The sequence below is a fragment of the Alosa sapidissima genome, chromosome 9 (genome assembly GCF_018492685.1).
Source record: "Alosa sapidissima isolate fAloSap1 chromosome 9, fAloSap1.pri, whole genome shotgun sequence".
NCBI lineage: Eukaryota > Metazoa > Chordata > Actinopteri > Clupeiformes > Clupeidae > Alosa > Alosa sapidissima.
The window spans coordinates 35,494,191-35,520,965 of record NC_055965.1 but is presented as its reverse complement, the minus strand read 5'-3'; the positions used below and the strand labels follow the sequence as shown (position 1 = coordinate 35,520,965).

General features: G+C 42.2%; 2 protein-coding genes and 2 long non-coding RNA genes across 22 annotated transcripts in view; 2 read left to right on the top strand and 2 right to left on the bottom strand.

The window, feature by feature from the left end:
* LOC121718788 (NACHT, LRR and PYD domains-containing protein 3-like) overlaps window positions 1–26,775 on the top strand; it is a 1,510,793-nt gene that overhangs the window by 254,439 nt on the left and 1,229,579 nt on the right. The gene's annotated exons all lie outside the window — the stretch shown is intronic.
* Window positions 1–26,775, top strand: part of LOC121718821 (oocyte zinc finger protein XlCOF22-like) — a 201,861-nt gene that overhangs the window by 19,828 nt on the left and 155,258 nt on the right. Inside the window, exons 1-5 of one of the 10 annotated variants that reach the window (XM_042104112.1) lie at window positions 23,501–23,587; window positions 24,369–24,457; window positions 25,051–25,143; window positions 26,066–26,245; window positions 26,682–26,749. In XM_042104112.1, the coding sequence (XP_041960046.1) occupies window positions 24,374–24,457; window positions 25,051–25,143; window positions 26,066–26,245; window positions 26,682–26,749 (425 nt within the window). In that variant the 5' untranslated portion in view covers window positions 23,501–23,587; window positions 24,369–24,373. Of the gene's footprint in view, window positions 1–23,485; window positions 23,588–24,174; window positions 24,458–24,498; window positions 24,822–25,050; window positions 25,144–26,065; window positions 26,246–26,681; window positions 26,750–26,775 lie in introns of those variants that run through there. The other 9 variants (XM_042104111.1, XM_042104117.1, XM_042104123.1 and 6 more) reach the window with 9 other exon arrangements.
* LOC121719061 lies at window positions 2,444–3,755 on the bottom strand. The gene is made up of 3 exons (XR_006034121.1): window positions 3,610–3,755; window positions 3,409–3,528; window positions 2,444–3,184 (listed from the first exon to the last, which is right to left on the bottom strand). It is a non-coding gene; the product is annotated as an uncharacterized LOC121719061 (long non-coding RNA).
* LOC121719057 lies at window positions 11,981–23,710 on the bottom strand. The gene is made up of 4 exons (XR_006034116.1): window positions 23,598–23,710; window positions 13,642–13,801; window positions 12,952–13,119; window positions 11,981–12,179 (listed from the first exon to the last, which is right to left on the bottom strand). It is a non-coding gene; the product is annotated as an uncharacterized LOC121719057 (long non-coding RNA).

Sequence of the window (26,775 nt, the reverse complement as noted above, 5' to 3'; positions counted from 1 at the left end):
ACAACATATTAATAACATTTTGTGTACTATTTTATGGACAGTGTTTGTGTGTGATGCCAATGAAACTCTTTCGGGCCGAGCTAGCTAGCTAGCTGTCGTTAGCACAGTAAACGGAAACTGTCAACTGCCTCTGGGTCTAGAAACTAAAGATCAACTGAGCCGGTGACAGATCACGAACAAAGTTATTTTTCTCTTTATTTCGTTGGAAAATACAATTTCAATGTCGGATTGTTAGGAAGACATATGACTTGTAGAAAATGGGCTCGTAACTTACATTGCTGAATGTAGGGAAATTCCGCAGTTAAATCCAAGCTAATGTTTTTCTATGCATTCAGACGCCAAAGACTGAGCTGTATTTCTCATATGTCCCTTGCTGGCCACCGGTATTTTAACATGGCGCACGTACACGGCGAGTCGACACGGCGCACGGCTTTCTAAGCCAATAGGTATGCTTCGAGTTGTTGGTAGTGGTATGGTTATTAAACATGAATGGGGCCACATTTATGTATGGAAAATGTTGATTTTGTTAACAAACAACTGAAAACGTTACACAGAGGACCTTTAATATGTTTGAAATCAGATGCCACTGCTACACATAGCCTATTTCAGGATGATGTTTTGAACACAAATAAACCTGGCTAGATTTGTGGATCTGCGGTGCATTTTGCAGGCCTATTTTCACAGGAAAGGTTCTCCATTGAATCTACCAAATATATAGGGTAGGATAATTGGCATAACACTTTTGAGTGTTTTAACGTTTTCACCACTCTTCTGATATGAATGCACAGCTGCCAACTGCATCTTGGAAGTTTATTGTAATAACTTGTGACATCTACTAGGCTACGGCTAATGACAACTTGTGACGGCCATTCATTCACAATATGTTGTAAAATATTGAAATTGTCGGAAGTTTACGTAGTTTAAACCATAGACTGTATATATAGTCTATGGTTTAAACTGTATGCTTTTCTTTGTCTCCCATGCCTGCTAAAGGCCTTTTAATATTGTAAATGGCGAGGGGGTTTGAAAAGCTGGTGCAAGAACTATTTAATGTCGGGGCTGCGTATGGGAGGGTTCCTGCAAACTTCAGAATGCTGAGAGGACTTGGGCTGTTTTATTTCTTTGTTCCAACTTCCAAGTGGCCTAGGCTACGTTAGTCATGAATAAATGATGTCAAATGTTACTCATTCTTGGCAAAAGAGCTGCGTGCGTGCGGACATTTGAATAATGTCGGGCTGTAAACCGGTTCAGGCTTTTAAAAAGCTGTCAGTCACAGGCTCGGTCAGGGCTAGGGTTGATTTCTGTGGGGCTCGGGTCTTGTCGGGCCTAAATTTAAAGGCCCGATTATAGCTCTAGCCTACTTCACTGACCATCAGTGGGTGAAGACCTTTAGATTCACAAGTCAGGATGAATGTGAAATTATGATGAATGATAGACCTGGCTGTTGCCGACGAGTACTCGTTGTCGGATGCCTATCCGCATCTATCTATCCATAAATTGCAGGAACGTCTGTCTGTCTGGGTGTCGTCGGTCCGTTCGATTTCAAACTTGGCACGAGTAGTGTCTTGCTACTGGCATGAGTAAGTGCAGTGCATAGTTTGACATTGTTTGGATAAGAAAAGCTAAATATATCGTTACATATAGGTAAAAGAAGCACACGTTGGCTTTCTCCGCTCTACCATAGCCACCCTCTCACACAGCACTGCGCGCAGGACCAGAGAGAGGATAAGCGGAGATTTGGCAGCACTAAATCACGGTTAAAATGCAAGATGTTTGATTATCATCTCTGACCTCAACAATAAAGACTTCCTGTATGTTTGCTTGCATAAAATGATAACGCGGATTTTGCAACAAAACGCCAACAAACACGGGTATGTAGTGGCTATTCAAAATTACATGAAAAGTATGTGCAATAAACTTTGAATGCTTTGATGCTTTGAATAGCCCAGGCTACATTGGACGTGAGACTTTGAATAAACAAACTACATTTCCGACTGCAAGGTCCCAAATTGAAACAAGCGATAGGCTAATGGCCCCGAATTTAACGTTTCAGAAGACGTGCCACACAGCTGAATGTAGCGGGACCAGGTTACCAATTAGAATTTGAAGTGTCGACTACGCCACCCAGGGGACATAGGTCACCCTTAGGAAAAGATGGATAAATGAACTGGATAGCCTAAACTAAGGATACCAGAACATAAAGCACACAGGTTCGTGCAAGGATGAAGCAGAGACCGGATTCTAGAACAATAATAAATATTTTCTTTATTTTTCCTCTCAAAGGCAAGTTACAATACAGTAAAAGCGTGCAAAGCACTCAGATGGAAATGGGGCAGCCACACACACACACTCAGAACTGGTTTGGTTAGAGAAGGCCTACTGGTTCTTTGGATATAGAAAAACACATAAACTAGGAGGGAGAGCTTACCGCAAGGAGGCGATCTGGAAGAGGGGTCAAAGAGACCACACGTGAACACGGCACACCAAGGTGACACTACACTGCACTGACGGTGAGACACACAGATTCCCCACCACCAGGGGCCCAGCCTCCCTGCCGCGAGCCTCCACTCCTGAAACAAAAGAAAAGGGGTAAGACACAGCAAAACCCACACCGGTTGTACAGCATATGGCCCAGGCCTCTATGGCCAATAGATGTCCCCTTCCGTCTGATTAGGCGGTTATAAAACAAAAGTGGGATTTACACAGACAGATATACTCAGCACAGCAAGCCAATACACCCTCAAACAGGCACAGCAAGGCACGTTTAGAAAGAAAGCACTACAATTACCCAGGCAGACGAAACGGTGTTAGGCGCCACGACATGGGGAGGAACATGCCACCAATGGGGTTTCACAAAAAGGACAAAGAAAATACAGAGACAAAACAAAGCTAAATATATGACACACACAAGATGAGGAAACTACACAAACCCAAACAAAACTAACCAAATAACCACATGCACACACGACCACATACACATGCACCCCACAATTACGCATGCACACACACACACCCAGTCAACCAATGGCACCACACAATCACGCATGCAGACCCTTTACCACGCTGAGGATCTGGGCACGCGGGAAGGACGCAGATAAAAAGGTAGTTGTATTGTAGCTCACTGTAAACAAAACAGCAGTCAGTGGGAGAAGGAAGCCTCAGTTACTTGCAGTGCGCAGGCCACCTGTGCAACAGAGGTTAATGAAGACATATAAGCACCTATGTAATAGTAAAATAGAATCATTAAAAGTTGAGACAGCAACATACTGCAACCGGGGATTCACAGGGACTTCCTCGCAACGGGGAGGGGCGTACAGTCAACCTAAGCAGCCTAATGAGGGCAGTTACAGCGGGTCAAATGTGATCATGCTACGGGCGATACAATCAATATAAAAGACTGCTACGTACCAATATGAAAAGGCAGAAACCTCCTAGCCTCCGGCCTGCAACACTCCGGTTGCTCTCAAGGGGAAGGACAGCAAAAGCACCGCCAATGATGCTATTAAGCACAACGCCAACAACTGCGCCCTAGGGTGAGGCAAACTTTAGACCATCTAATCATGTGATCTGACTAAACCGGAGCAAAACAAGCAACAACAATAAACATACCTTTGCAGTCAAGAGACGAACATCCACAGGCTCCAGCTCGCCGAAGAAACCCGCATTGAACACCGACACACGGTAAACAATCCAACAAAACTCCGCCGCTGCAGTGGCAGTACCAGCGCCATACTTTTTAAAGAAACACCGGAGCCCTTAATTGGTACACTGAGTGTCGCATCTAGTGACGTCAGTCAGGTGTGACAATACGGCCACTGTGTCTTAAAGGCACAGACGCCTCAACTCCCATCCACTACATAGACAACAAGTGGCAGACAGAGAAACGTCACTTATGCTACCAAACACTGCTTTTGAGTCACATCGTTGCAAATGTCAAACAATCACAAAATGGCTTGTCTTCACTATCAGGAAAGTTATGCAATAAGCTAGGCCTATAGCAAAACATTTGTTATGCCATTCTGATCTGTAGAAATCACATGCAGTCATGCCTAAATTCTGCTTACTGCACATTAATTATAGGCTAATATATTATGATATTCAGTATACATTATTGAATGCTTAGCTGGAATGATGTTTTTCCCTATCATCCTATTGTTAAAGCAGGCATACCTGCGGGCATGTAAACGGGCTACAGGTTTTCTACATGTTTGAACGGGCACTGCACTAGTTGTATAAACTTGCGATGTGTGCCGATCGAGTTGTTGGCGAAAACTTTAGCGTCAGCAAAACAACTGTGCACCGATGTGTGTATTGAGTTTGTTTTATTCCACGGAAACAAGCAAGAGAACACTCTTGCAGGTCACTCTTGAAGGTCACACGATGCGAATAAACCGTTTACATCAACTTTATTCGCATTATACCCTATGCGCATCGAGAGTTAATCCACCCCCCTCTAGCGAATCAAATATAGATGCGCATTTCACGTGTTTCCAACCGGGATTTCTTATTCGAATAGATTAAATGCGCATTAGGAAGTTGGATAGAAACACACTAATAGACACACACACCTGTATGTAATCATAGACACCAGGGTTGTGCAAAATTCCAGAATTGAATTGAAACTGGCTCTTAAATTTCAATTAAATTCTTGAATTTCACTTGCATTTCAATTGAGGTAGCAAACAGGAAGAAGAATTGCAATTCGAATTGTGCACAACCCTGATAGACACACACCTGTATGTAATCATACACACACACACACACACACACACACACACACCTGTATGTAATCATAGACACACCTGTATGTAATTACCTGTATGTAATCATAGACACACCTGTATGTAATTATAGACACACACACGCACACACACCTGTATGTGATCATAGACACACACCTAAATACATTGCTCATGGAAAGAGCTTTGCTGCAGCACATGTGACCAGGAGGGGCAATACATTTAATAAAAGAACGGGTGCATGGCTACCTGAGGTGTTTCGAGCTTTTTAAAATTTCTGGGATGAGGGAGATATCACCCCCGGGATTTTTTTTTTATTATTATTTTAATTCTGGCTGCTAAACACACCATTTTAACGCAATTTGGGTGGGACAGAAATACCTTTACGGAGCAAGCAGCTCTGGCCATATCGGCTCTGGCTCACGTGACGTGAACATTGCATCAAATGCATTATCACTCCACTACCCAACACGTGACGTGAACATTGCATCAAATGCATTATCACTTCACTACCCAACACGTGACGTGAACATTGCTTTAAAGGCCTTATCGCTCCACTCCCCAACACGCGAACAAGGGAAAGAAAAGAAAAGAAGAAAGCAATGAGTGTCGCGATTTGCGACAGGCCTAGAAAAGACAGCTATGGTCCCCTAACAATAAGGATTTGCGATAGGCCTAGGCCTAGAGAAAAGACAGCTATGGTCACCTAACAATAAGGATTTGCGATAGGCCTAGAGAAAAGACAGCTATGGTCAGCTAACAATAAGGATTTGCGACAGGCCTAGGCCTAAAGAAAAGACAGCTATGGTCCCCTAACAATAAGGATTTGCGACAGGCCTAGGCCTATAGAAAAGACAGCTATGGTCCCCTAACAATAAGGATTTGCGACAGGCCTAGGCCTAAAGAAAAGACAGCTATGGTCAGCTAACAATAAGGATTTGCGACAGGCCTAGGCCTAGAGAAAAGACAGCTATGGTCAGCTAACAATAAGGATTTGCGACAGGCCTAGGCCTAGAGAAAAGACAGCTATGGTCCCCTAACAATAAGGATTTGCGACAGGCCTAGGCCTAAAGAAAAGACAGCTATGGTCAGCTAACAATAAGGATTTGCTTACACTGCTGTTTGGTTGTCCCAAACTTTGAGGTGATCCATACCCTACGCATTAACTGAATCTTATCAATCTTGAAACCCGAACTATGATGTTCCAAACAGAGTGACTGTAGGATGCAATGCCTAATCTCACTGCCTTCATCATAACTGCAAAGAACAGTGTGCCTTTTACTGTTAAACACCTGAATAACGTTTCATTTTTAAGCGCCAGGACTGCTCATCATGTCGTGACAAAGTTTACACCAATCATCATCTTCTAAAGTATCCTTATGTTGAGATGTCCATTCTCTTTGCCCTAAACATAGGCTATCATTTGTGTGCGAAGCATGTTTCAATTAAGACAGTACACAAGCTATTTTTATTGTTGTAATAGTGAATGATTTTCAGGAATAAAGCGTTGAAAAATTATACGCACAGTGCGTACAGGATTACGCCTGGCGGCGCCACTGATCACACACACACACACACACACAGACAGAGAAAAGAGGAAGAGAGAGTTTAGAAGAGTGAGTTTTAGAATGAGAGGAAAAGAGAGTTTTAGAATGAGAGGAAGAGAGAGTTTTAGAATGAGAGGAAGAGATTTTTAGAATGAGGAAGAGAGTTTTAGAATGAGATAGATAGATAGATAGATAGATACTTTATTGATCCCCAGGGGAAATTCAAGGTCTCAGCAGCATACATACAAGACAAACACATTCTTTAACAGCAGAAGAGTAATTAAAGTATATAATATAAAAACACAACTAAGCAGTAAGGACAGTAGAAGATAAAGAATATGCTAAATATACTAAAATACAAATTATACTAACACTTAATACAATATATAAAATATACTAAAATACAAATAACAAAATTACAAATTATACTAACACTTAATCTAAATCAATTCTAAAAACAGTATCCACATAGTGGTGATTAATAAATCAGAGGCGCTTGCAATGACTGAGGCAGGGACTGAGCCTGTGATTCTCTGTGCATAGTAAGGTATGGTAAGGTGCTCTAAGGTGCTCTGTGTGAATGAGTGTCATGGTGGTAGTGCAATGGTGATAGTGGTCATGGTGATAGTGCAAATGAGTAAGTCAACAGTGCAACAATGCAGAAATAAAGTAAAGGAAAGTCTATTTAACTATTTAAGAAAATGTATAAGTGTGGCCATAGTTCGGCTGTGGCATGGAGGGGGGGGGTTATGCATATGTGCTAATGTGCTAAGTGGCTAGTGGACAGACAGTACCAAACATGGAGGGGATGAAGAGGCAGACAGACTATGCAGAGAAGTCTATCTTTCCTCTTCCCTTAAGTGAGGCATTGAACAGTTCAATGGCCCTGGGGACAAATGACTTTCTCAGTCTGTCAGTTGTGCAAGGCAGTGAGCGAAGTCTCCAGCTGATCAGGCTCTTCTGTTTAACAATAGTGCTGTGGAGTAGGTGACACTCATTGTCCAAGATGTTGATCAGTTTGTTCAGGGTCCTTTTGTCAGATAGTGAAGTGATACACTCCAGTTCAGCTCCCACTACAGAGCCAGCTTTCCTTACCAGCCTGTCAATTCGCCCCACATCCTTCTTCCTTGTGCTTCCACCCCAGCATACTACTGCATAGAAGAGGACGCTGGCAACAACAGACTGGTAGAACATCCTGAGGAGCTTACTGCACACATTGAAGGACCGCAGCCTCCTCAGGAAGTACAGCCTGCTCTGCCCTTTCTTGTAGAGTGCATCAGTGTTGGCTGACCAGTCCAGTTTATTGTCCAGGTGGAGACCCAGATACTTGTAGGTGCTTACCACCTCCACATTGACCCCATCAGTGGGGACTGGTAGCAGAGTGGGCTTAGACCTGCGGAAATCCACCACCATCTCCTTGGTCTTTGAAGTGTTGAGTTGAAGATGATTGAGTTTGCACCATTGCACAAAGTCCTCCACCAGGCTCCTGTACTCCTCCTCCTGCCCGTTCCTGATACATCCCACAAATGCAGTATCATCAGAAAACTTCTGCATGTGGCATGACTCGGTGTTGTAGCAGAAGTCAGATGTGTACAGGGTGAACAGGACTGGAGAGAGCACAGTTCCCTGTGGCGCTCCGGTGCTGCTGATCACAGTGTCAGAGAGACAGTTCTTCAGTCTGACGAACTGTGGTCGCTCGGTCAGGTAATCTGTAATCCAGGTTACCAGGTGAGCGTCTACACCCATCTGCAAGAGCTTGTCTCCCAATCTGAGGGGCTGGATGGTGTTAAAAGCACTTGAGAAATCAAAGAACATGATTCTCACAGCACTTTTCCCCTTGTCTAGGTGGGAATGTGTCCTGTGTAGAAGATAAGTGATGGCATCGTCCACGCCCACTTTCTCCTGGTATGCAAACTGTAACGGGTCTAGTGCATGGCGTACCTGGGGTCTGAGCATGCCTAAGACCAATCGCTCCATTGTCTTCATCACATGTGATGTAAGAGCGACAGGTCTGTAGTCATTAAGCTCACTAGGGTGTGGCTTCTTAGGGACAGGGGTGAGACATGATGTCTTCCACAGTGTTGTAACTTGTCCAAAGCGTAGGCTCAAATTGAAGATGTGCTTCAGTGGCTCCCCCGGTTCAGCAGCACAGGCCTTGAGTAGCCTTGGACACAGTCTGTCAGGCCCCGCTGCTTTATTGCTGCGCAATTTCTTTAGTTGGGCTGTCACTTGATCTGTTGTAATGGTGAGGGGTGTAGGGGGAGAGGTGCATCTGGGATCTGTGTGTCTGATGGCTGTTGACTGAGGTCAGACCAGGATTATGCTTCCTTTGCTTTATAAATTAGCAGGGGTTTCATTTGAGACCAGGATTATGCTTCATTTGCTTTATAAATTAGCAGGGGTTTCATTTGAGACCAGGATTATGCTTCATTTGCTTTATAAATTAGCAGGGGTTTCATTTGAGACCAGGATTATGCTAGCCTAGAAATCTAGACGCACCCTAGCGGCGGCAAATTAATTTGCTCAGCCTGTACGTCTAGTACCAAACCATAGGGATTTCTATTGGCTGACGCCGTGGACGTCATCCAATCACAGCGCTCTATTTTGTTAGAGTCTTAAGGCGGGCTTAACAGGATAACGACAGTCCTGCGACAGTGAACAACAAGGAAGGTGGCTATGGCGAACGAAGAGCGGCTGTTTGAATCGGCGTTGGCGTCAACTTTGGAGGAGTTGGACTTGTGCTTTTCTTTGAAAGTTGAGCAACACAATGCACTTAAGTCATTCCTTACGAATAAGGATGTATTTGCCGTGTTGCCGACCGGATACGGATATGGTCGTAGCGCTGGCCTATTGCATGCCTAGGCAGTTTGAAAGACAATTCTCTGCCCGCCCCTTGGATTAAGCGAGGTGAATGGTTCGATTCCAGACTATACATTTCAATGATATAGGATGGCCCGCCAGGATAGGATTATGCTTCCTTTGCTTTATAAATTAGCAGGGGTTTCATTTGAGACCAGGATTATGCTTCCTTTGCTTTATAAATTAGCAGGGATTTCATTTGAGACCAGGATTATGCTTCTACACCAAGAGGTTGCCACAAAGTAAGCATTTTATTGTCAGTATGCATTTTGGGTAACCAATAGTCCTATGGGGAGTTTCCATAGGGCATTTTACAAAACGCATGAGCATATCTTGGCAAATAATGATGTAAAGTACTCATATTTCATTCTATATTGATCTACTTCATTTCCTTCATAAATTAGGAGGGGTTAGGACAGCAGGAAGGGAGCAAAAGAGGACAAATAGAGAAATGATCTGCACCCCATGACAGCTTCTGGGAATATCTAGGATCGTCCCCTGTGATTACGTTGTTTTCCCCCACTGAGAGTGTTCATGTGCTTTGCAGTCGGAATGTGTGAAAAACATGGATGCCACAACAAAAGGTTAAAGCATACGCACACTAATCCTAAATAAACAACTGTATTTGCTTATAGATATGGTGTAAGACGCTTGTGAAAGAAGGATATGCAACTTTCAAGTGACAAAAACGGAATAAAAATTCCCAAGTTCACATTAAAATTGTTGGACATGAAAGTCCACAAGGACTACAAACAAAATACAATGTGACGACAAAGGTGACGACGAGCAACTAGGCAACTCAAGATCTGTTATGTGTGCCAAGTTTCATGAGGCAACTCGGGGAATTTATTAGATCTGTTATGTGTGCCAAGATTCATGAGGCAACTCGGGGAACTTATTAGATCTGTTATGTGTGCCAAGATTCATGAGGCAACTCGGGGAATTTATTAGATCTGTTATGTGTGCCAAGATTCATGAGCAAAATCTTCCCCCAGTTTCCCACCTCTTATTCCCACATGAACTACACATGAATTGACGTGCATGATGATATTCACGCCCCATGCACATGAACGCACCATTAATCTGACAACTGTTGTGTGTGCCAAGTTTCATGAGTTTTCCCTTATGGCAGTGTTTTTCAACCACTGTGCCGGGGCACACTAGTGTGCCATGAGAGATCATCAGGTTTGCCGCAGACAATTACCCAAATGTCACTCACTGGTCCAGAAAAGCAACTGTTGCATCAAAGAATTTATAACCACATGCTCTCATTGATTGTATGATTGCACTATTTGTGGTATGCAGGCATTGTACAACGGGGGCCCCATATCCAGTATTCACAGAATCATCACATATCCAGTTCATAACAACAATTAAATTAGATATAGTCACCTACAAATGAAACAGAGGGCGCTTGTTTTATTGAGCAGGTCTTGCATAGAAGCCATAATAAGGCCATATCTGTGTATTATTTGACATTTTAGGCTATGGAATGTCCCATCTGCGTAACTCTCGCCAAAATGCATCATATAGTGTTTTGTGAATGTACCCAAGTCAAACTTTCATATAAATGCATAAGTACGTCCAAAGCGCCACTTTTAAGCTTGTATGCGTTGTCGTTTTCGGGTGAAATGACCTTTTGAATGGGATTCCTATAGGGCTACTACTTTTTTGATACAATCGCGTCAAAATCGCTATTTTTCAAATACTATGAAGGCTCGACACAAAATGAAACTTTGATCGAAGTATCATCAGTGTCTCTACACATGAACTCGAGCATTAACAACATTGTTGGTGTACACAGAGTTTACTAAAAGAGAGGTTTTGAACAACTCAAGGTTTTTTCTGCTCGCTGCCATCTTCCCATCTTGCATCTGATGATGTTTCGATCAAAGTTTCAAGTTATGTCGAGCCTTCTTAGTGTTTGAAAAATAGCGATTTTGACCCGACCATGTAGCCTACTAAACTACAGTTTGACTCGGGTACGTTTGTAGCCTATTTCAAGTGACAAAATCTATGACTAAAGTTTAGCTGACGATATAACATCCTACTCCACTGTGACTTCGTTCATGACACTCCTGTTAATAGGCTAAACTATTATTTACATTTGCCCAAAGATTTCATAAGTATAAGTCCTTTTCACTCCCTATGTTGATGTATTCCAAGCGATCTGCTTCAGGGACGGGGACGTAGTAATTGAAACACCATGCCTGGGTACGTAATCGCTCTCAGGGACGCCCTCTGTTTCGCTGGTTGGTCGGCTGCCCAACTGCCGAAGTAAACGAGCGTGAATCAACCTATTCCAGACGGAGTACTGTAGGGAAAAGAAATCGACCGGAAGTACGTAGACAGGCCAAGGCCAGGCTAGTTTATTTTTTCTTCACACAGGATGTTAGTGTGCTGTGGGACATTTTAAGTGTCAAAAGTGTGCTGTGGGACATTAAGTGTCAAAAGTGTGCCGTGGGACATTAAGTGTCAAAAGTGTGCCGTGGCACAAAAAAGGTTGAAAAACACTGGCCTATGGGAAGCACCTCAAGACAGGCCAAGCGTGGCAAGATAAGACAAATTACGACTATAATCCTACAATAGGGTTTGCACCTCCGGTGCTTGGGCCCTAAAAATAAATCTGGAGATGACAAGTCAGTGTCAAAGCTCCACATCACTTTGCTGTAGAGCCTCGTTAGGCACATCCCTAGCATCCGCTAATTGCCAATATGTTGCAGAGACGTCGACAGTTAACCAATGACCATTAGATGATGTTTTATTTTTTTTTTTTGTCCAAGTATATAGTTGTGTGTGTGTGTGTGTGTGTGTGTGTGTAATGAACAGACAAGATTCAAGTGAAGAAACTTTAATGTCAGAACTCAGACTCAGTATCTGCAAAATGAGAAGAACAATAGGCAAATACGCAAAAACACACACACACACACACACACAGGAACAAACAAACTTACTCTCTCTCTCTCTCTCAACAACAGGCCTACATCTGAAGGCCAAGACAACAGAGATTCTCCTCCTGACAGACTGTCTCCTCCTGCAAGAGAGAGACAAAGCAATGAGCACATGATAGGTCGTTGTGTTCCGTTTCTGTTACCATGGCGGGGGATTATGAGGTCACAGTGAGCACATGACAGGTCTCTTCACCACCGTAACTATTGATTAACATGGAGAGATCATTCACCGGAAATGTGCCGTTTTTCTGAGAAGTTCAAAACAAAGATCACATCTCCCAAGCCCTGAACCATCTGGTTCATAAGGAAAATTACTAAATAATAGAAAAAACACAGAAGCCCTGATCCATCTGGTCCATGATGAAAATTACTAAATAATACAAAAAACACAAATACCCTAGTTTTCTTTCTAAGCTCTGGCTCGATCAACAGGCTTACCTTTATGCTTGTGCTAGCGCTAGTCAAATCTAGAGCGCTGGCTGGATCAACAGGCTTACCTTTATGCTTGTGCTAGCGCTAGTCAAATCTAGAGCGCTGGCTGGATCAACAGGCTTACCTTTATGCTTGTGTTAGCGCTAGTCAAATCTAGAGCGCTGGCTCGATCAACAGGCTTACCTTTATGCTTGTGCTAGCGCTAGTCAAATCTAGAGCGCTGGCTCGATCAGTAGGGCTTACCTTTATGCTTGTGCTAGCGCTAGTCAAATCTAGAGCGCTGGCTCGATCAGTAGGGCTTACCTTTATGCTTGTGCTAGCGCTAGTCAAATCTAGAGCGCTGTCTGGATCACTAGGGCTTACCTTTATGCTTGTGCTAGCGCTAGTCAAATCTAGAGCGCTGTCTGGATCACTAGGGCTTACCTTTATGCTTGTGTTAGCGCTAGTCAAATCTAGAGCGCTATGGTGGGGCTCGTCTGCATCTCCCCCCTCCTCCAAGCCTGTCTAGGCTCACCCGCAGCCAGGCCTGAATGGCGGCCTCCACCTCGGCTTTTGTGGCGCTGGATAGGGTTTTGTTTTTAAGCACTGACACTAGGAGAGAAAACATACAACAAGACTAGGGTCAAAACACTGCCGCTAGGAGAGAAAACATACAACAAGACTAGGGTCAAAATACTAACACTAGGAGAGAAAACAGACAAGACTAGGGTCAAAATACTGCCGCTAGGAGAGAAAACATACAACAAGACTAGGGTCAAAATCTAGTATTTGGTTGGACTCATTTCTGGTGTAGTCAGCGTTAAGATTTTACGATTTGTTTTTATTTTTTGGGCTTTTATGCCTTTAATGTGACAGGATAGTGGAGAGTGACAGGAAGTGAGTGGAAGAGAGAGTCGGGGTGGGATCCAGAAAGGACCACGGGGCGGGAATTGAACCCGGGTCGCCGGTGTACGGTGCAGGTGCCCCAGCCAGTTGCGCCACAGCTGGGGCCAGATTTTACGATTTTTAATCTTTGAATACAAAAAGCTAGCGCAAAAAAAAAACAAAAAAAACCCCCACCTAAAACCTGGGAGCCGTTCACACTGACAGGCTTGAGAATGCTGAAAGACTTACTCAGTAGAATGTCATGAATCGGCCGTGATTTGATGCCCGTCTTCTGGCCCCTCCCACACCAGTTTAACTGGATGCCCAGTTTAGCGCCGATGACCTTCCTGCACACCCACAACACTGTTTTTTTAACAGAGTCTCCTCCGGTTATGGACAACCTTGTGATCTGTAAAGAAACAGAGAATTTAAAGCCAGCATTACCAAAGTCCTTTTAGACAAGTCCAGGCACTCGGTGGCCATCTTGGTAACATCTCTGGGCAGTTATTTCAGACTAACAAGGCTGGCTCTCATCTAAATGAATGGGGAGAGATCTGTAACTCCTAATATGAAGGTCATATGGATAGTAAATGAATGGGGAGAGATCTGTAACTCCTAATATGAAGGTCATATGGATAGTAAAAGTATCCACGTTTAAATCTAAACGGAACAATATAAATATCTTATCTGAAATCACTCACGTAAGGCAACATTAGTCTTCACATTCACTTAACCTGTTGAGGAGTACGGTCATAAATATTAATAATTAATAATCATTAAATATTAATAAATATAAATAATTCAATTCAATTCAATACAACTTTATTTTGCCATGTATACAGAGATACTAGGAATTTGATTTGGTCTTCTCCATGCAGGCAACTCCTGCACAAGATCTCCACGGCCGTCTCACAAGCGCCGCCTTCAACCGCCGTCGTTGAGAGCCAGAAGAGCCTCAGAAATGTTTCCCATGAGCTGAAACTACAGATCGTTCGCATATAATTCTAGAAAGACCCAGGAAAACAGGTTAATGCGCAAACACCAGCTTTGCCAAGATTGACGGGGGGAAGTAAACAGAAGGCAAAATGTTGGGTTTGCAATGGTGCTCCCCATTGAAGCGATGCGATTGGTGCTCCCCATTGAAACAATGCGATTGGTGCTCCCCATTGAAGCGATGCGATTGGTGCTCCCCATTGAAACAATGCGATTGGTGCTCCCCATTGTAAACCCAACAAGGCAATTGGCGCTTTATGTTGCAGGGCAGGATTTCCAGTTCACAACTCTCCCATGTTTAGTGTTTGTTCATTTGTCTCCTCCTCTATAGCGCTCTGTAAACACCATGTTTAGTGTTTGTTAATTTGTCTCCTCTATAGACACTCTGTAAACACCATGTTTAGTGTTTGTTAATTTGTCCCCTGGGTAGAGGTATAGACTCTCTGTAAATCCATTGTATAGTACTAAAGAATAATACCAAGTGTTTCTTAAACTCGCTGTCCTGACAAACTCTCATCAAAGTGATTTAGCTCTTCTAACGTCAAGATTGGGAGCCTTTGGTCGTTATCACTTCTCTGCGATTCTTGGTCTTCAGCTCCGTTTCCACTGAGTGAGTGTACAACAGCTGTTAAATGGTCCACCTTCAGGTGAAGTTCGTCCAGCCGTTCCAGAACGATCCTTTCAACTGTCATGAGAAATCCAGAGAAAATTCCAGCATGATAGTTGAAATTATCATTAGAATTACAGTGAAAATTCAATAACGATCGTTTCCACTGTCATTAGACCTACTGTTAAAATTCAATAACGATCGTTTCAATTATCATTAGAATTACAGTGAAAATTCAATAACAATCGTTTCAACTGTCATTAGACCTACTGTTAAAATTCTACAACGATCCTAGAGGTCTGCACTCAAGGACACCCGCGGGTCGCGACTCAAAAGAGTAATAATAATAATAAAAATAATAATAATAATAATAATATTCCAAAAGAGTGCGGCGTGGGACATGTTTTGAAAGCTCTATGCGGGAGTGCGCTCCCAAAAATGTGAATATATGCGTTAAATAACATATAGAAATGATTAAAGTAGTGTATAGAATTAAAGTTGAGCTACTGCGGCTGATGGACACTTCCAGCATTGAGGCGGAAGAAGATGCGAGCATCCACAAAAGGCAGTGCAGCGTCAAGTGATGGTAAGACCTCTTAAGTACAGACTACATTATTTACACAATTCAAATATTCTTTTTGCAATCAGAACAGATTGTATGGTCTTTTATTTCAGATGAATCCGTTCCGCAAGCAAAGCATTCCAGGATGGTGCGTGTGCCTGGAAGCCCTGTCTGTAAGTTAACATTTACATGTATTTAAGAAACCAATTGAGTCATATTTCCTTTCCTACCATGGAACTACTGACATTCATGTTTAATAACCTGCTGCATATCATGCGACTGTGCTGATGTATTTGAGACTCCACATGTCCTACACACTCTTAAATCTCCTCCCCTCTGGCAGGCGCTACAGATCCCTGCACACACACTCTTAAATCTCCTCCCCTCTGGCAGGCGCTACAGATCCCTGCACACAAAAACAACCAGACACGAGAACAGCTCTTTTCCCACTGCCGTCACTCTCTTAAACTGCGGATAACTGGAGTCATCCCCACTTTAGCCATTCACCTGCACACAGGGGCGTAGCCGAGTGTGTGTGTGTGTGTATGTATGCAGGGGCGTAGCCGAGTGTGTGTGTGTGTGTGTGTATGTATGCAGGGGCGTAGCCGAGTGTGTGTATGTGTGTGTGTGTGTGTATGTATGCAGGGGCGTAGCCGAGTGTGTGTATGTGTGTGTGTGTGTGTGTGTATGTATGCAGGGGCGTAGCCGAGTGTGTGTGTGTGAATGTATGCAGGGGCGTAGCCAGGATTATTTTATAGGGGGGGCCAGCTGGGTCCAGACTTTTTATTGGGGTGGCACTTGGGAATCAAAACTACTATTTGAAAACTACTCAAAAAGTTTTGAAGATTAGGATACCCTGTTTTAATAATGGCAATAAATTGTGTAAAGCCAACACTGATACACAGGTCAGTTTGTTGTCCACTCCAAATTGTTTTCCATAAATAGGCCAATGCTATAAAAAAGTACATTATGATAATGCACCTTACTTAATAAGTCTTATTCAAATGATGTTAAAGAACAATAATAAATACTACAAATATTGTATGCAGATATTTAATCTTATACTGATGGCCAAACTATATTTCTTTCTGATATCCACTCCAAGTACTTGGCTGTAAGTAACATGGCTCTGAATTAAGAAATTAACACTTAGAACCCTAGACTGTTTTAAGGGCTTTTTCACTACCTTTAGTTAGAAGCATTTATCCTGGTCAATGTAAGTGCCATACACACATGCTATACATTGTTTTTTTCCCCCAGCAGAGTCTAGGCTACACAGATCTGCCACAATTGCATGTATTAATACTTGCATTGATTTAATTTAGATGTTTAAATAATATATTTTAACATGTATCTCACCACTGCAAACTGTCAGCTGGCACATGTGTGTGTAAGGCAAACTGTCCTGAATCTGGCAATATCATTGCCATGGTGGAGGGATTCTCTGGGGCTGAGCAAATGTGAAAAATATGTGGTGTGTGCCTTACGGAAATAAATGCCTTTTTTTTTTTTATTTAGCCCTATGAGCCCTACTCTATTTTTGGCCATTCTCACTACCTTTAGTTATAAGCATTTATCCTGGTCATTGTAAGTGCCATTTACACATGCTATATTGCAGGGCTGTAGTACTCGAGTCCGGTCTTGGACTCGAGTCCGGACTCGAGACCGTTTTTCTATGGTCTCGGACTTGTCTCGGACTCGCTAGTATTTGGACTTGGTCTTGTCTCGGTCTCGGCCACTGGTCTTGCCAAATATGGCTTTTGGTCTCGACCGAGTCCAGGTGTCTTTAGGGCCATCAAAATTAACGTGTTAATCGCCGCGATTCATTTTGAAATACATAATGCGTTACAAAATATTAACTCAATAGTGTTTACCTTTGTGGGGGGCTGATGTCACGTAACGGAAGCCGCAAAACCTAAAACCGCAAGCCTGAGAGTTTATTTTACTGTCTGTGGAGTTAGCTGAAGATAAAGAGGAACCAACATTTAGCCAAATAGTAGCTTTACTGCAAACTGCTTTTCACTCTTGTTAGATAACGTTTACAATGTCAAAATGCACCAACTGCAACAGTTACATAAAGATGATACTTTTCGGCTCCTCTCCATTAAGATCCAACTTGAACGTATGCTACTCCATTTAATTAAGAGCGCGTCTGAACGCACACGAGAAGGAGAGAAAACGATTGGCAGGCTCCAACTGGCTTGTCGTTGTTGATGATAATTGATATCTCCTTTTTAATATAAGAAACTTATAAAAGGAAGGCAACAAAGACGAGGTTAGAGGAGATTGCGGATTTATCCGATTTCCACTACTGACCAGTTATAAACATGTATGTAGGCTGCACTCACTGTGATTTGAAAAATGGACAAAAATATGAAGAGTTGCCTTTGCCTTTGTGTAATGGAACTGGTGAGTCTTGAAGTCTTCAATAATTTGTTTACATGAAGCACATATTATGCCGATTGAAACACATTCCATTCAGATAGCTAGGTGACTGGCTCAGGCTCATCATTCACTTTTAATTGTAAACAGAAAATGTCTAGCTAGCATCATGTCATTACATGCTTCTATTTCCAAAGGAATGAAAACTGTTTATACCAACTTAATATCATGCTTATCATTGTTAATATTGTACAATACATGTGGTACAAACAATATTAGAGCTTGTGGACTAGCTATAGGCTATATTTCAATGGAGCTGGTAAAAAAAAGATCATTATAAGAACGTGGCCACAATGGGCTTAAAGTAACAGTGCACCATTTACAAATGAGTTAAACAGCATCATATGTGTAGTATTTCTTAAGAAATGAATACTTTAAAACACAATTACTGTGTCAGTATTATCATTTAAATAATATAAAAGTGTTTTACTTTTACCTTTGTGGTTACTCATTAATTTTGTGATTTATGTTGAAGCTTTAGTCTTTAGGAACTTTTTAATTGCGGTTAATCGAGATTAATTCATTTCAAAATATATATTTTGAATCGTTTGACAGCCCTATAATAATATTGGAGAAGGGGAATGGCTACACTTACAAATCCTGGGTGTGTTCACACTGTTTTTGCTTTTAGATAATAATAATAATAACCCAAAATGATTGTCTTGATACTGTCATGCACAAGACTTTTTTTTCCTATCCTGGACTCGGTCTTGACTCGGACTCGAACCTTTTTGGACTCGGTCTTGTCTTGGACTCGAACCTCTTTGGACTCGGTCTTGACTTGGTCTCGACTAGTCCTGGTCTTGGACTTGTCTTGGACTCGACAAAGGTGGTCTTGACTACAGCCCTGCTATATTGTTTCAGAACAGTCTAGGCTACCCAGATCTGCCACCAATTCATATTAATACTTGCATTGATTTAATTTTGATGTTTTAAATAATAGGCTACAAAGACAAAAAGCGTATTATACCATTCTTATTTTGAAATGTATCTCTGTCAGCTGGACATGACGTTCATGTATGTGTAGGGCAGACTGTCCTGAATCTGGCAATATAAGAACCATGGTGGAGGGGGGCTTTGGGGCTGAGCAATTTACAGACATGTGGTGTGCGCCTTACAGAAATAAATGACATTTTTTTATTTAGTAATGAAAAATGCCCTTTCTGCGCTCCATATCTGTGACACGAACTGATCTGACCTGACTGAACCCGAGTTTGCATGTTCTGTGTGTACACTCATGATGATTCTAAAACAACTTTACTGCATTGTCGTGAACAAAGTGAAGGCAAAAAGGTGTTTCTTTGTCGAATAAATTGGGATGCTTTGTGAGTCTCGAATTGGATGCCAAAAACGTGGGGTAAGTCGAGCTATATGAAGTTATTATTTTGATGTCATTTCGTCTGTTTTATAACCCAGAAGGATGTACTTGGTATCAAATGATAGCTCTGTATCTCCTCTTTCATCTGACGTGGCATATCTATCCGATCACGGGTTCGTGAGTAGGCTAGCCTAATTCAAACAAGAGTTGGTTTTTGTAGTACATGTTATTTTGCAGTCACGTTGTCTGTTTTTATAGCCCAGAAGCATCGATATACTTGGTACCAATAGATAGCCATGTATCCCCTCTTTCTTCTGATATGCTTGCCATATCTATGCGATCACGGGTTCGCGAGTAATTCAAACGAGAGTAATGGGTGACCGCTGTCTCGCTATCCGGCAAAAGATTCTTTGGACGCCGCCATTGGCCGAATACCGGCGCCCATTGACTTACATTGAACACATGTAAACAAAACCTCAATTATGTGCTCAAACTAACGCCGCTGACTTACGACAACAACCATTCCACTTTGATACGAAACTACATTTTTGTACAACATTTATCCAGCAAAAAATACAGAATTTGGATCAAGTAATGTGGAGAAATGTCGATATTAAGAAAATTGCCGCTGCGTGACGCCGAGTTAATGGCATTTCCCCTTGTCCATGAGTCACGTATAACAGGTCACGTCGGTGGCCGTTATCCCTCACATGTCAGAGTAATGACATTCAAAAACGTACCTTTATATTACATTACAATTTATAAAGGATCGAAATGTCAAAAGAATTAAGCAATATGTTAGCTGGATGACACGAATATTATAAGGAAAAACAAGATTTGTACCGTAATGTCCAGTGAAATTACATATGTTGTGGCGCTATTGCGCGGCACGGCCAGCAGATGACATCATTGCACTACAGCAACCAGGAACCAGCAATAAACCTAGACACTCGAGATTTTAGGGCCGTTGTCAGCCACAACGTACCATCTGAAAATCTGAATTGTGAAGTAGACCTACTCCATAGTCACGTGTGCCTGTTCATTCATTCCATGTCAATAGAACAAACCAAATTAGAATAGGCTAGTAATGCAATACTACATACAATACTGTATGTGTGTGTGTATATATTAGAGCCCTGCACTTGAGCTTATGGTTTGCTAAGAGGAACCATAGACAGTAAAAGATAGGGAGTAACCCATTGCTTGAAATAGTGGAGAGCTGGGATGAGAACATTGTGTCAAATCTTCGCATTGTATCGCGGAGTGATTTATTATTAGCTGTGCAAAGTCTGAGTTGAAATGTCCAGGGATATTCCAACTCATGGAACGTCTCTCAGCCAATCAGAAACAAATAAATAGTTCCATAGAACCCAATTGTTGTATAAATATATATATACAGAGAGAGAGAGGGCAATACAGAAGAGTTTTTGCTGTATGTAAACACACTTGTCACGCTACATTTATATAAATGCACAAAAAGGCTGTCACCAGATATAATTTCACTGCATTTCTTACTTCCAGTAACTATATGCATGTGACAATAAACTTCCTTGTATCCTTGTAACAGCTGTGCTGCTACAACCATGTTACTCTTTGATCCAGTGGAATAAACCTATTAAGTGTACCAGTTAATTACTTACATGTACATATGACATGTATGTTGTGTCTTCGATGTCTTGGAACAGGGGCCTGTACTACGAAGGGAGCTTAACCTACCCAGATGTAACCCAGGGTTACTTTGTTAAACCAGGGTTGACAAAACCTGGTTATCTTAAGTGGTGTTAATCGGTACTACGACGCTGATTATGAAGTTGATTTGTTGAGCCGGGGTTAACCTGTGCGCGTTCACATAAAAGGGGCGGGTTGCAATGCAAGTCACCACTTTCAATGATTACGAAGAAGAAACAGGTGTCTTCGAACACTACTGTAGGAGGAAAGGCACCAGCGTGTTTTACAGTTGCAGAGGAGTTGGCCATAGCAAATAATAGTGGAAGGCCGATTATGGAGGGGGTTGAGGGAGGCAATCGGTCGGATTCTGGTGCTGTGGAAATGTGTAGCCTTTATGTGCAGGGTACAGTAATATGACATTCAATTCAACAAGTTTGTTAAAATGGTGATTTTTATTTATTAGGCCTACTGTAGGCTATGTCCGATTTATTTTAGGCTATTCTTGCATCACCGATTGAATACATGAATGTCCACGTACGGGCATTGCTATGAGACGTCTTCCTAGATCATCTGACAAAGATAACGAATTCCCTCGGCTGACAATCTATATCTTCATAGAGAATATCGTCTGGGTAGGCTATATATATTTTCTGGTGGTCTCTAAAACCCCTCGCCCTGCGAACAGAGTCCCTCATGATTTGCGCTCCAATGTCGTATGGATCATCCAGGTACGCCGACATGTCTCGGGAGAAATTGTTAGTGGAGGGGTGGTACTTATAAAGGGTGTGGTTAACGGAAACCTCGGGTTAACCAAGAACATAACCTGGTCGGAGCAGGTTTGAGATGCAGCGTAAATTGCCATGGCAGCATACCTCGGTTAAAACCTATCCACATTTCGTAGTACGGGTTAATCGGGAAGTTACGCCACACGTGATCAAGTTACTCTTGAAGTTACCCAGATAAGCCAGAAACCCCGCTTCGTAGTACAGGCCCCTGGTCTACTAATTCACATGTACTGTGTGGTGTAACCTGTTGTTACTGAGGTTAAGTAGTAGGCTAGTCTACTAAGTGTTTTTAACAGATGACTTGAATTGTCCCGCTGCTGTTGCTGCTGCACTAGGCCTACTCACGATTTGATCATAACCGTGGGCTACACTTCCTGACTGGGCCAATGGTCGTAGATAGAGTGCAGTAATTGGTTCAGTCCCTGCTTTGCAAAGTGTTGGCAAAGTGCCGTCAAAAACGGCAGCATTTTTTTTTTTTTTTACTTTTCACTGAACGGATTCCAATATGCATCTTCCAATGCCTACAGTATGCTGAACATCTGAGCAAGAATAACCTAAAATAAATCGGACATAGCCTACAGTAGGCCTAATAAATTAAAATCACCATTTTAACAAACTTGTTATTGAATTGAATTGAATTGAGTGTCATATATTGAATTGAATTGAATTGAATGTCATATTACTGTACCCTGCACATAAAGGCTACACATTTCCACAGCACCAGAATCCGACCGAATGCCTCCCTCAACCCCCTCCATAATCGGCCTTCCACTATTATTTGCGATGGCCAACTCCTCTGCTACTGTAAAACACTCTGGTGCCTTTCCTCCTACAGTAGTGTTCAAAGACACCTTTTTCTTGTTAGCTGTAAAACAGAGGCCAAGTGAAGGCTATAAGCTAGGCCTACATGTTTTCATAATTAAGAAATATTAAGGCAAGCTACTATATAAACCTACTATTCTGAATAATGTTTTGTGTTTCATTTTGACCTGCTGCCATGTGCGTTTGGCAATGGTGTTGCATCTGAAATGTTCACAGGATTAGGCATACACTAAATCAGTCAATGGGGGCTACTTAAATATTCAATTATCCTTATTACTGTAATCTATATGCCCACTTCTGAATTGGGTTGCATCTGTAGGCCTTTCTATGAACTCAAAATAGGCTATTTAATTATTTCAACTCATTTCAGACATTCCGCAAGCTACTAATCCTCCGTAACACATATTTGAAGAACATGTGGGAATAAAACTTTACTTTTAGGCATTTAGGCTACCCGATCTGCAATACGTTGCCAACAGCCTTGCTTTGTTCACTGCCGAAGTATTTGATTTCTGTCGTAGAGTGGGTTTTAATTCCCCATAACTTGTCAGAATAATTGTGCATTCCTCATCCGTAAAATAAGGTGATCGCGTCATCATTGAAAGTGGTGACTTGCGCTGCAACCCGCCCCTTATGTGAACGCGCACAAACTCCAATTAGGTTAACCCCGGCTCAACAAATCAACTTCATAATCAGCGTCGTAGTAGGCTACCGATTAACACCACTTAAGATAACCAGGTTTTGTCAACCCCCGTTTAACAAAGTAACCCTGGGTTACATCTGGGTAGGTTAAGCTCCCTTCGTAGTACAGGCCCCAGGTTACCGCCCACGCCCCACAAATGCCCGTGTGTGTGTGAAAGAATTATGTCGTTGCCTAGCTCCGCCTTTTGGTAAAACTCTGCTGCTGCTCCATTCCATCTTTCGGTTAGCGTAGGACTTTAAAGTAGATTCTAGCCTAGACTAGCCTAGCTAAAGAATCACAGGCTTTGTAAACAAAGGTAGGCTAACCTTCCCAACAGCAGAATCGATTTTTTTTCTGTAGGATAGGTGAAAACTTAGGCTACAATATATCTTCGCAGTAGTTCGATGGATCGGTGTGGTTTGTTGTGCTTTTCTTCTTCTACACTTCTACTCAAGCCATTGCCTTGAGACGGTTTAGCAAGGAAGCCTATCGTCCTCTAGCGTACAGAATGAGAAATGCGTGAACCTTGCGCCCCATGTCATCCAAAATGTATCGGGATGGCCATCTCACCATGAAAAAACATAAGTGACAGTGCTAAGAGATCAAAGCTTTGGCATGCTTGGTAAACATTAGTCTAGTGGAAATAGTGCTGATATATAAAAAGTCGCCTATTTAGAGGCGCAGTCTGCATTTTAAGTTAATCCTCTCCATTTAGTGTGTGCGCTTGTAAAACTAACAGTTAGGGCCTACCATTTATTTTAAGAGGAGAGGTGCAGTTAACTACAGAATCTTTGACCCAGCTGTTGTTAAAAAAATATATAGCAACTTCTCATCCTGCACGGTAGAGGGCGATAAACTTCTATGCTCAACTGAACCTTGTAAAGGCAGTCGAAGAAGAAAAGCCAAACAAACCCAACAGTCAGTTTACAGAGAGCAGCCTGGTTGATGTGAGCGGCTTATGCTTAGATATTTAGTAAGGAAAAGTTGTGTTAATCTATGTCTAAAGATATATATATATATTATTTAATCACTTAGGAGGCTGTAGTCTTTTTTTCCAAATCAGTATTTTAAAGTCATCCGTTAATCTCAATTGGAAGACGACATGCAGGGTTCGACTTCGCGCCGGCAGCCTTGGTCGGCGTCAAACCATACCGATTCCGGGAGGCTACGAAGAGTTGGCACGAAGGTGGGGGTCGTGCAGTTGTTTTGGGATATTGTTTGAAGGAAATACACCATCTAGTGGTTTCTGCGTAGTCACACTGCTAAAAAACATCAGTGAACACTACTAGCCAATATGTGTATGAGGCAGTAGAAGCTCTAGCTCCCCAGTACGTGTGCAAAGTCACAGATTCTCTATTTTCCCCTACTTTTACCACGCCAAGCTTTTTTGTTTTCTGCGAGTTGGTGTTCTGTCCTTTCAGATTTACCACGGTATCACACTAGCCGACAAAATATTCTGTAGTCACCGTTTAGTCTTCGATTTTCGGGGGACAATGACTTCCTGTCTAGCCTGGTCATCACCAGACCGCTTGACAATTCTCAAGTAACAGGTTCGTCTGGGATCTCCCCAGGCTACACATCAACCATTTCACTTTGATAATACTCTATTCCAGATATATAGACGTTTTGCACAGATTAAAACAAATTGAATTGGCTTTGAGAAATATAAAATAACTGATATAATTTAGACAATTACAATAGTGACCTTGCATGTCTGAGGTTTGGAGCGCTGGTATTGTGTTGTAATAGAGACCTATGTGTGTGTGTGTGTGTGTGTAGATTAATGAGGTTAGTCAGCATATGGACATGAGTCACAAGCAAGCCTGCATCGACCTGGAGAAAGCCACCCAAATAATCACACAAGCATTACAGGTAACTCTCACACACCATCACACATGCATTACAGTGGGGTATACTACGAAGCACGTTAGACAAATCTAGGCTATGTAGACATATCGAGGCTTCACACTCAGCCTTGACTCAGGGTACGTTAAGTGATACTACGATAGCAGTTATGTGATTTATTTGTCAAACTAGGCTTTCAGCTCAGATCTGTGCGCATTCTCGGTGTTGGGATGACGTTGGCCAATCGTGAAACGTGGAGATGCACAAGACTGCCTATATTTAAAATATAGTGTAATTTACACTGCGGTCATTTTTAGTGTCTAACCTACAACATCAAATAAATCGATTGTCATCAGTTGTTGTATGGTATGCACGTCCATAGTAGGATATTTGCACGCACAACACTATTAAAGCGCATACGATATCCAAAATGTGTGTAGAGGCGGAGCTCCACCTGTAAGATATATGACAGAATCCTACATGTGAGAGAACTTCGTTTTTCAAGACAATTGATTGGTCAGTGGGCGGTAGATTACACGATTTGAGCTATAACTTAGCACATAACCTCCTCCCGACCAGGTTTAGTTGCAAGTATAAGATACCATGGTGATGTAGCGACGCTAAAACAGATCCACTTTCGTGTCACAGGATACCCTGGCTTTGAGCGCAACATACCTCGCTAACCCGCTAATTGAGATTCGTAGTATACCCCACAGGTACACACACACACACTGGTCTTTTTTTGTCTGTTCTGAGAGGCCACCTCATAACAGACACAAAAAAAGGTGTATATGATGTATCAATGGTGTATCGACGGTGATTACAAACTGTGATCATGCCTTTCTATGCATAATCTTTTCTATGCATAAAACGCTATTCACGAAGAATGTGTGTTGTGTTTGTGTGTGTGTGTGTGTTTACCTGTTTGATGTGTTTGTGCCTTCATCAGCATGAAGTAGGTCGGAACCAGGAGCTCTGCATGTTGATTCGTCGTCTGGAAGAGAAGGAGGCGGAGACTGGGCGGAGCCTGACAGAGCAGGTGGAGTCAAACAAGCAGTTGAAGCGAAAGATCGATGAACTGCAGAAACACCTGGAGGAGAAACACAACTCACTGACACAGGCCAACCAGGTGTGTGTGTGTGTGTGTGTGTAAAAGAGAAACACAACTCACTGACAAGGGTTATTAGGCCCACTTCCAAACTGTATCAAATTCCAGCGGAGAATGAAAACAAAACAAAGTCATAACTTGTTTTGAACATTTTTTTTTGTCATTTGTAGTTTGTATGGGGGAAAAAAACAATTAAAATTGCAAAATAGGCTGTATGTGAAAAAAATCAGAGATTGTTTTTATAGGCCGTATCGCCCTACCAAGAGCTTATTAGACCTCTATGTGTGAGAGAGAGAATGGAAGAGAGGGAGGGAGGGAGGGAGGAGTCATATTTTACTTAGTAGAACTGGAAGAGGTCCACTGATTTGCCGTACTGTTTATTATTTGTTTTTTATTTATTCGCCATACTGTGTGTTTGTGTGTGTGTGTGCGTGTGCATGTGTGTGTTTCGATACAGACTGTGGCTTTCCTGAAGAATGAGCTAAGGGATCTGCATCAACATCTGCAAACCCAGCAAAATAATAGGTATACAAACATACACACACACTCAC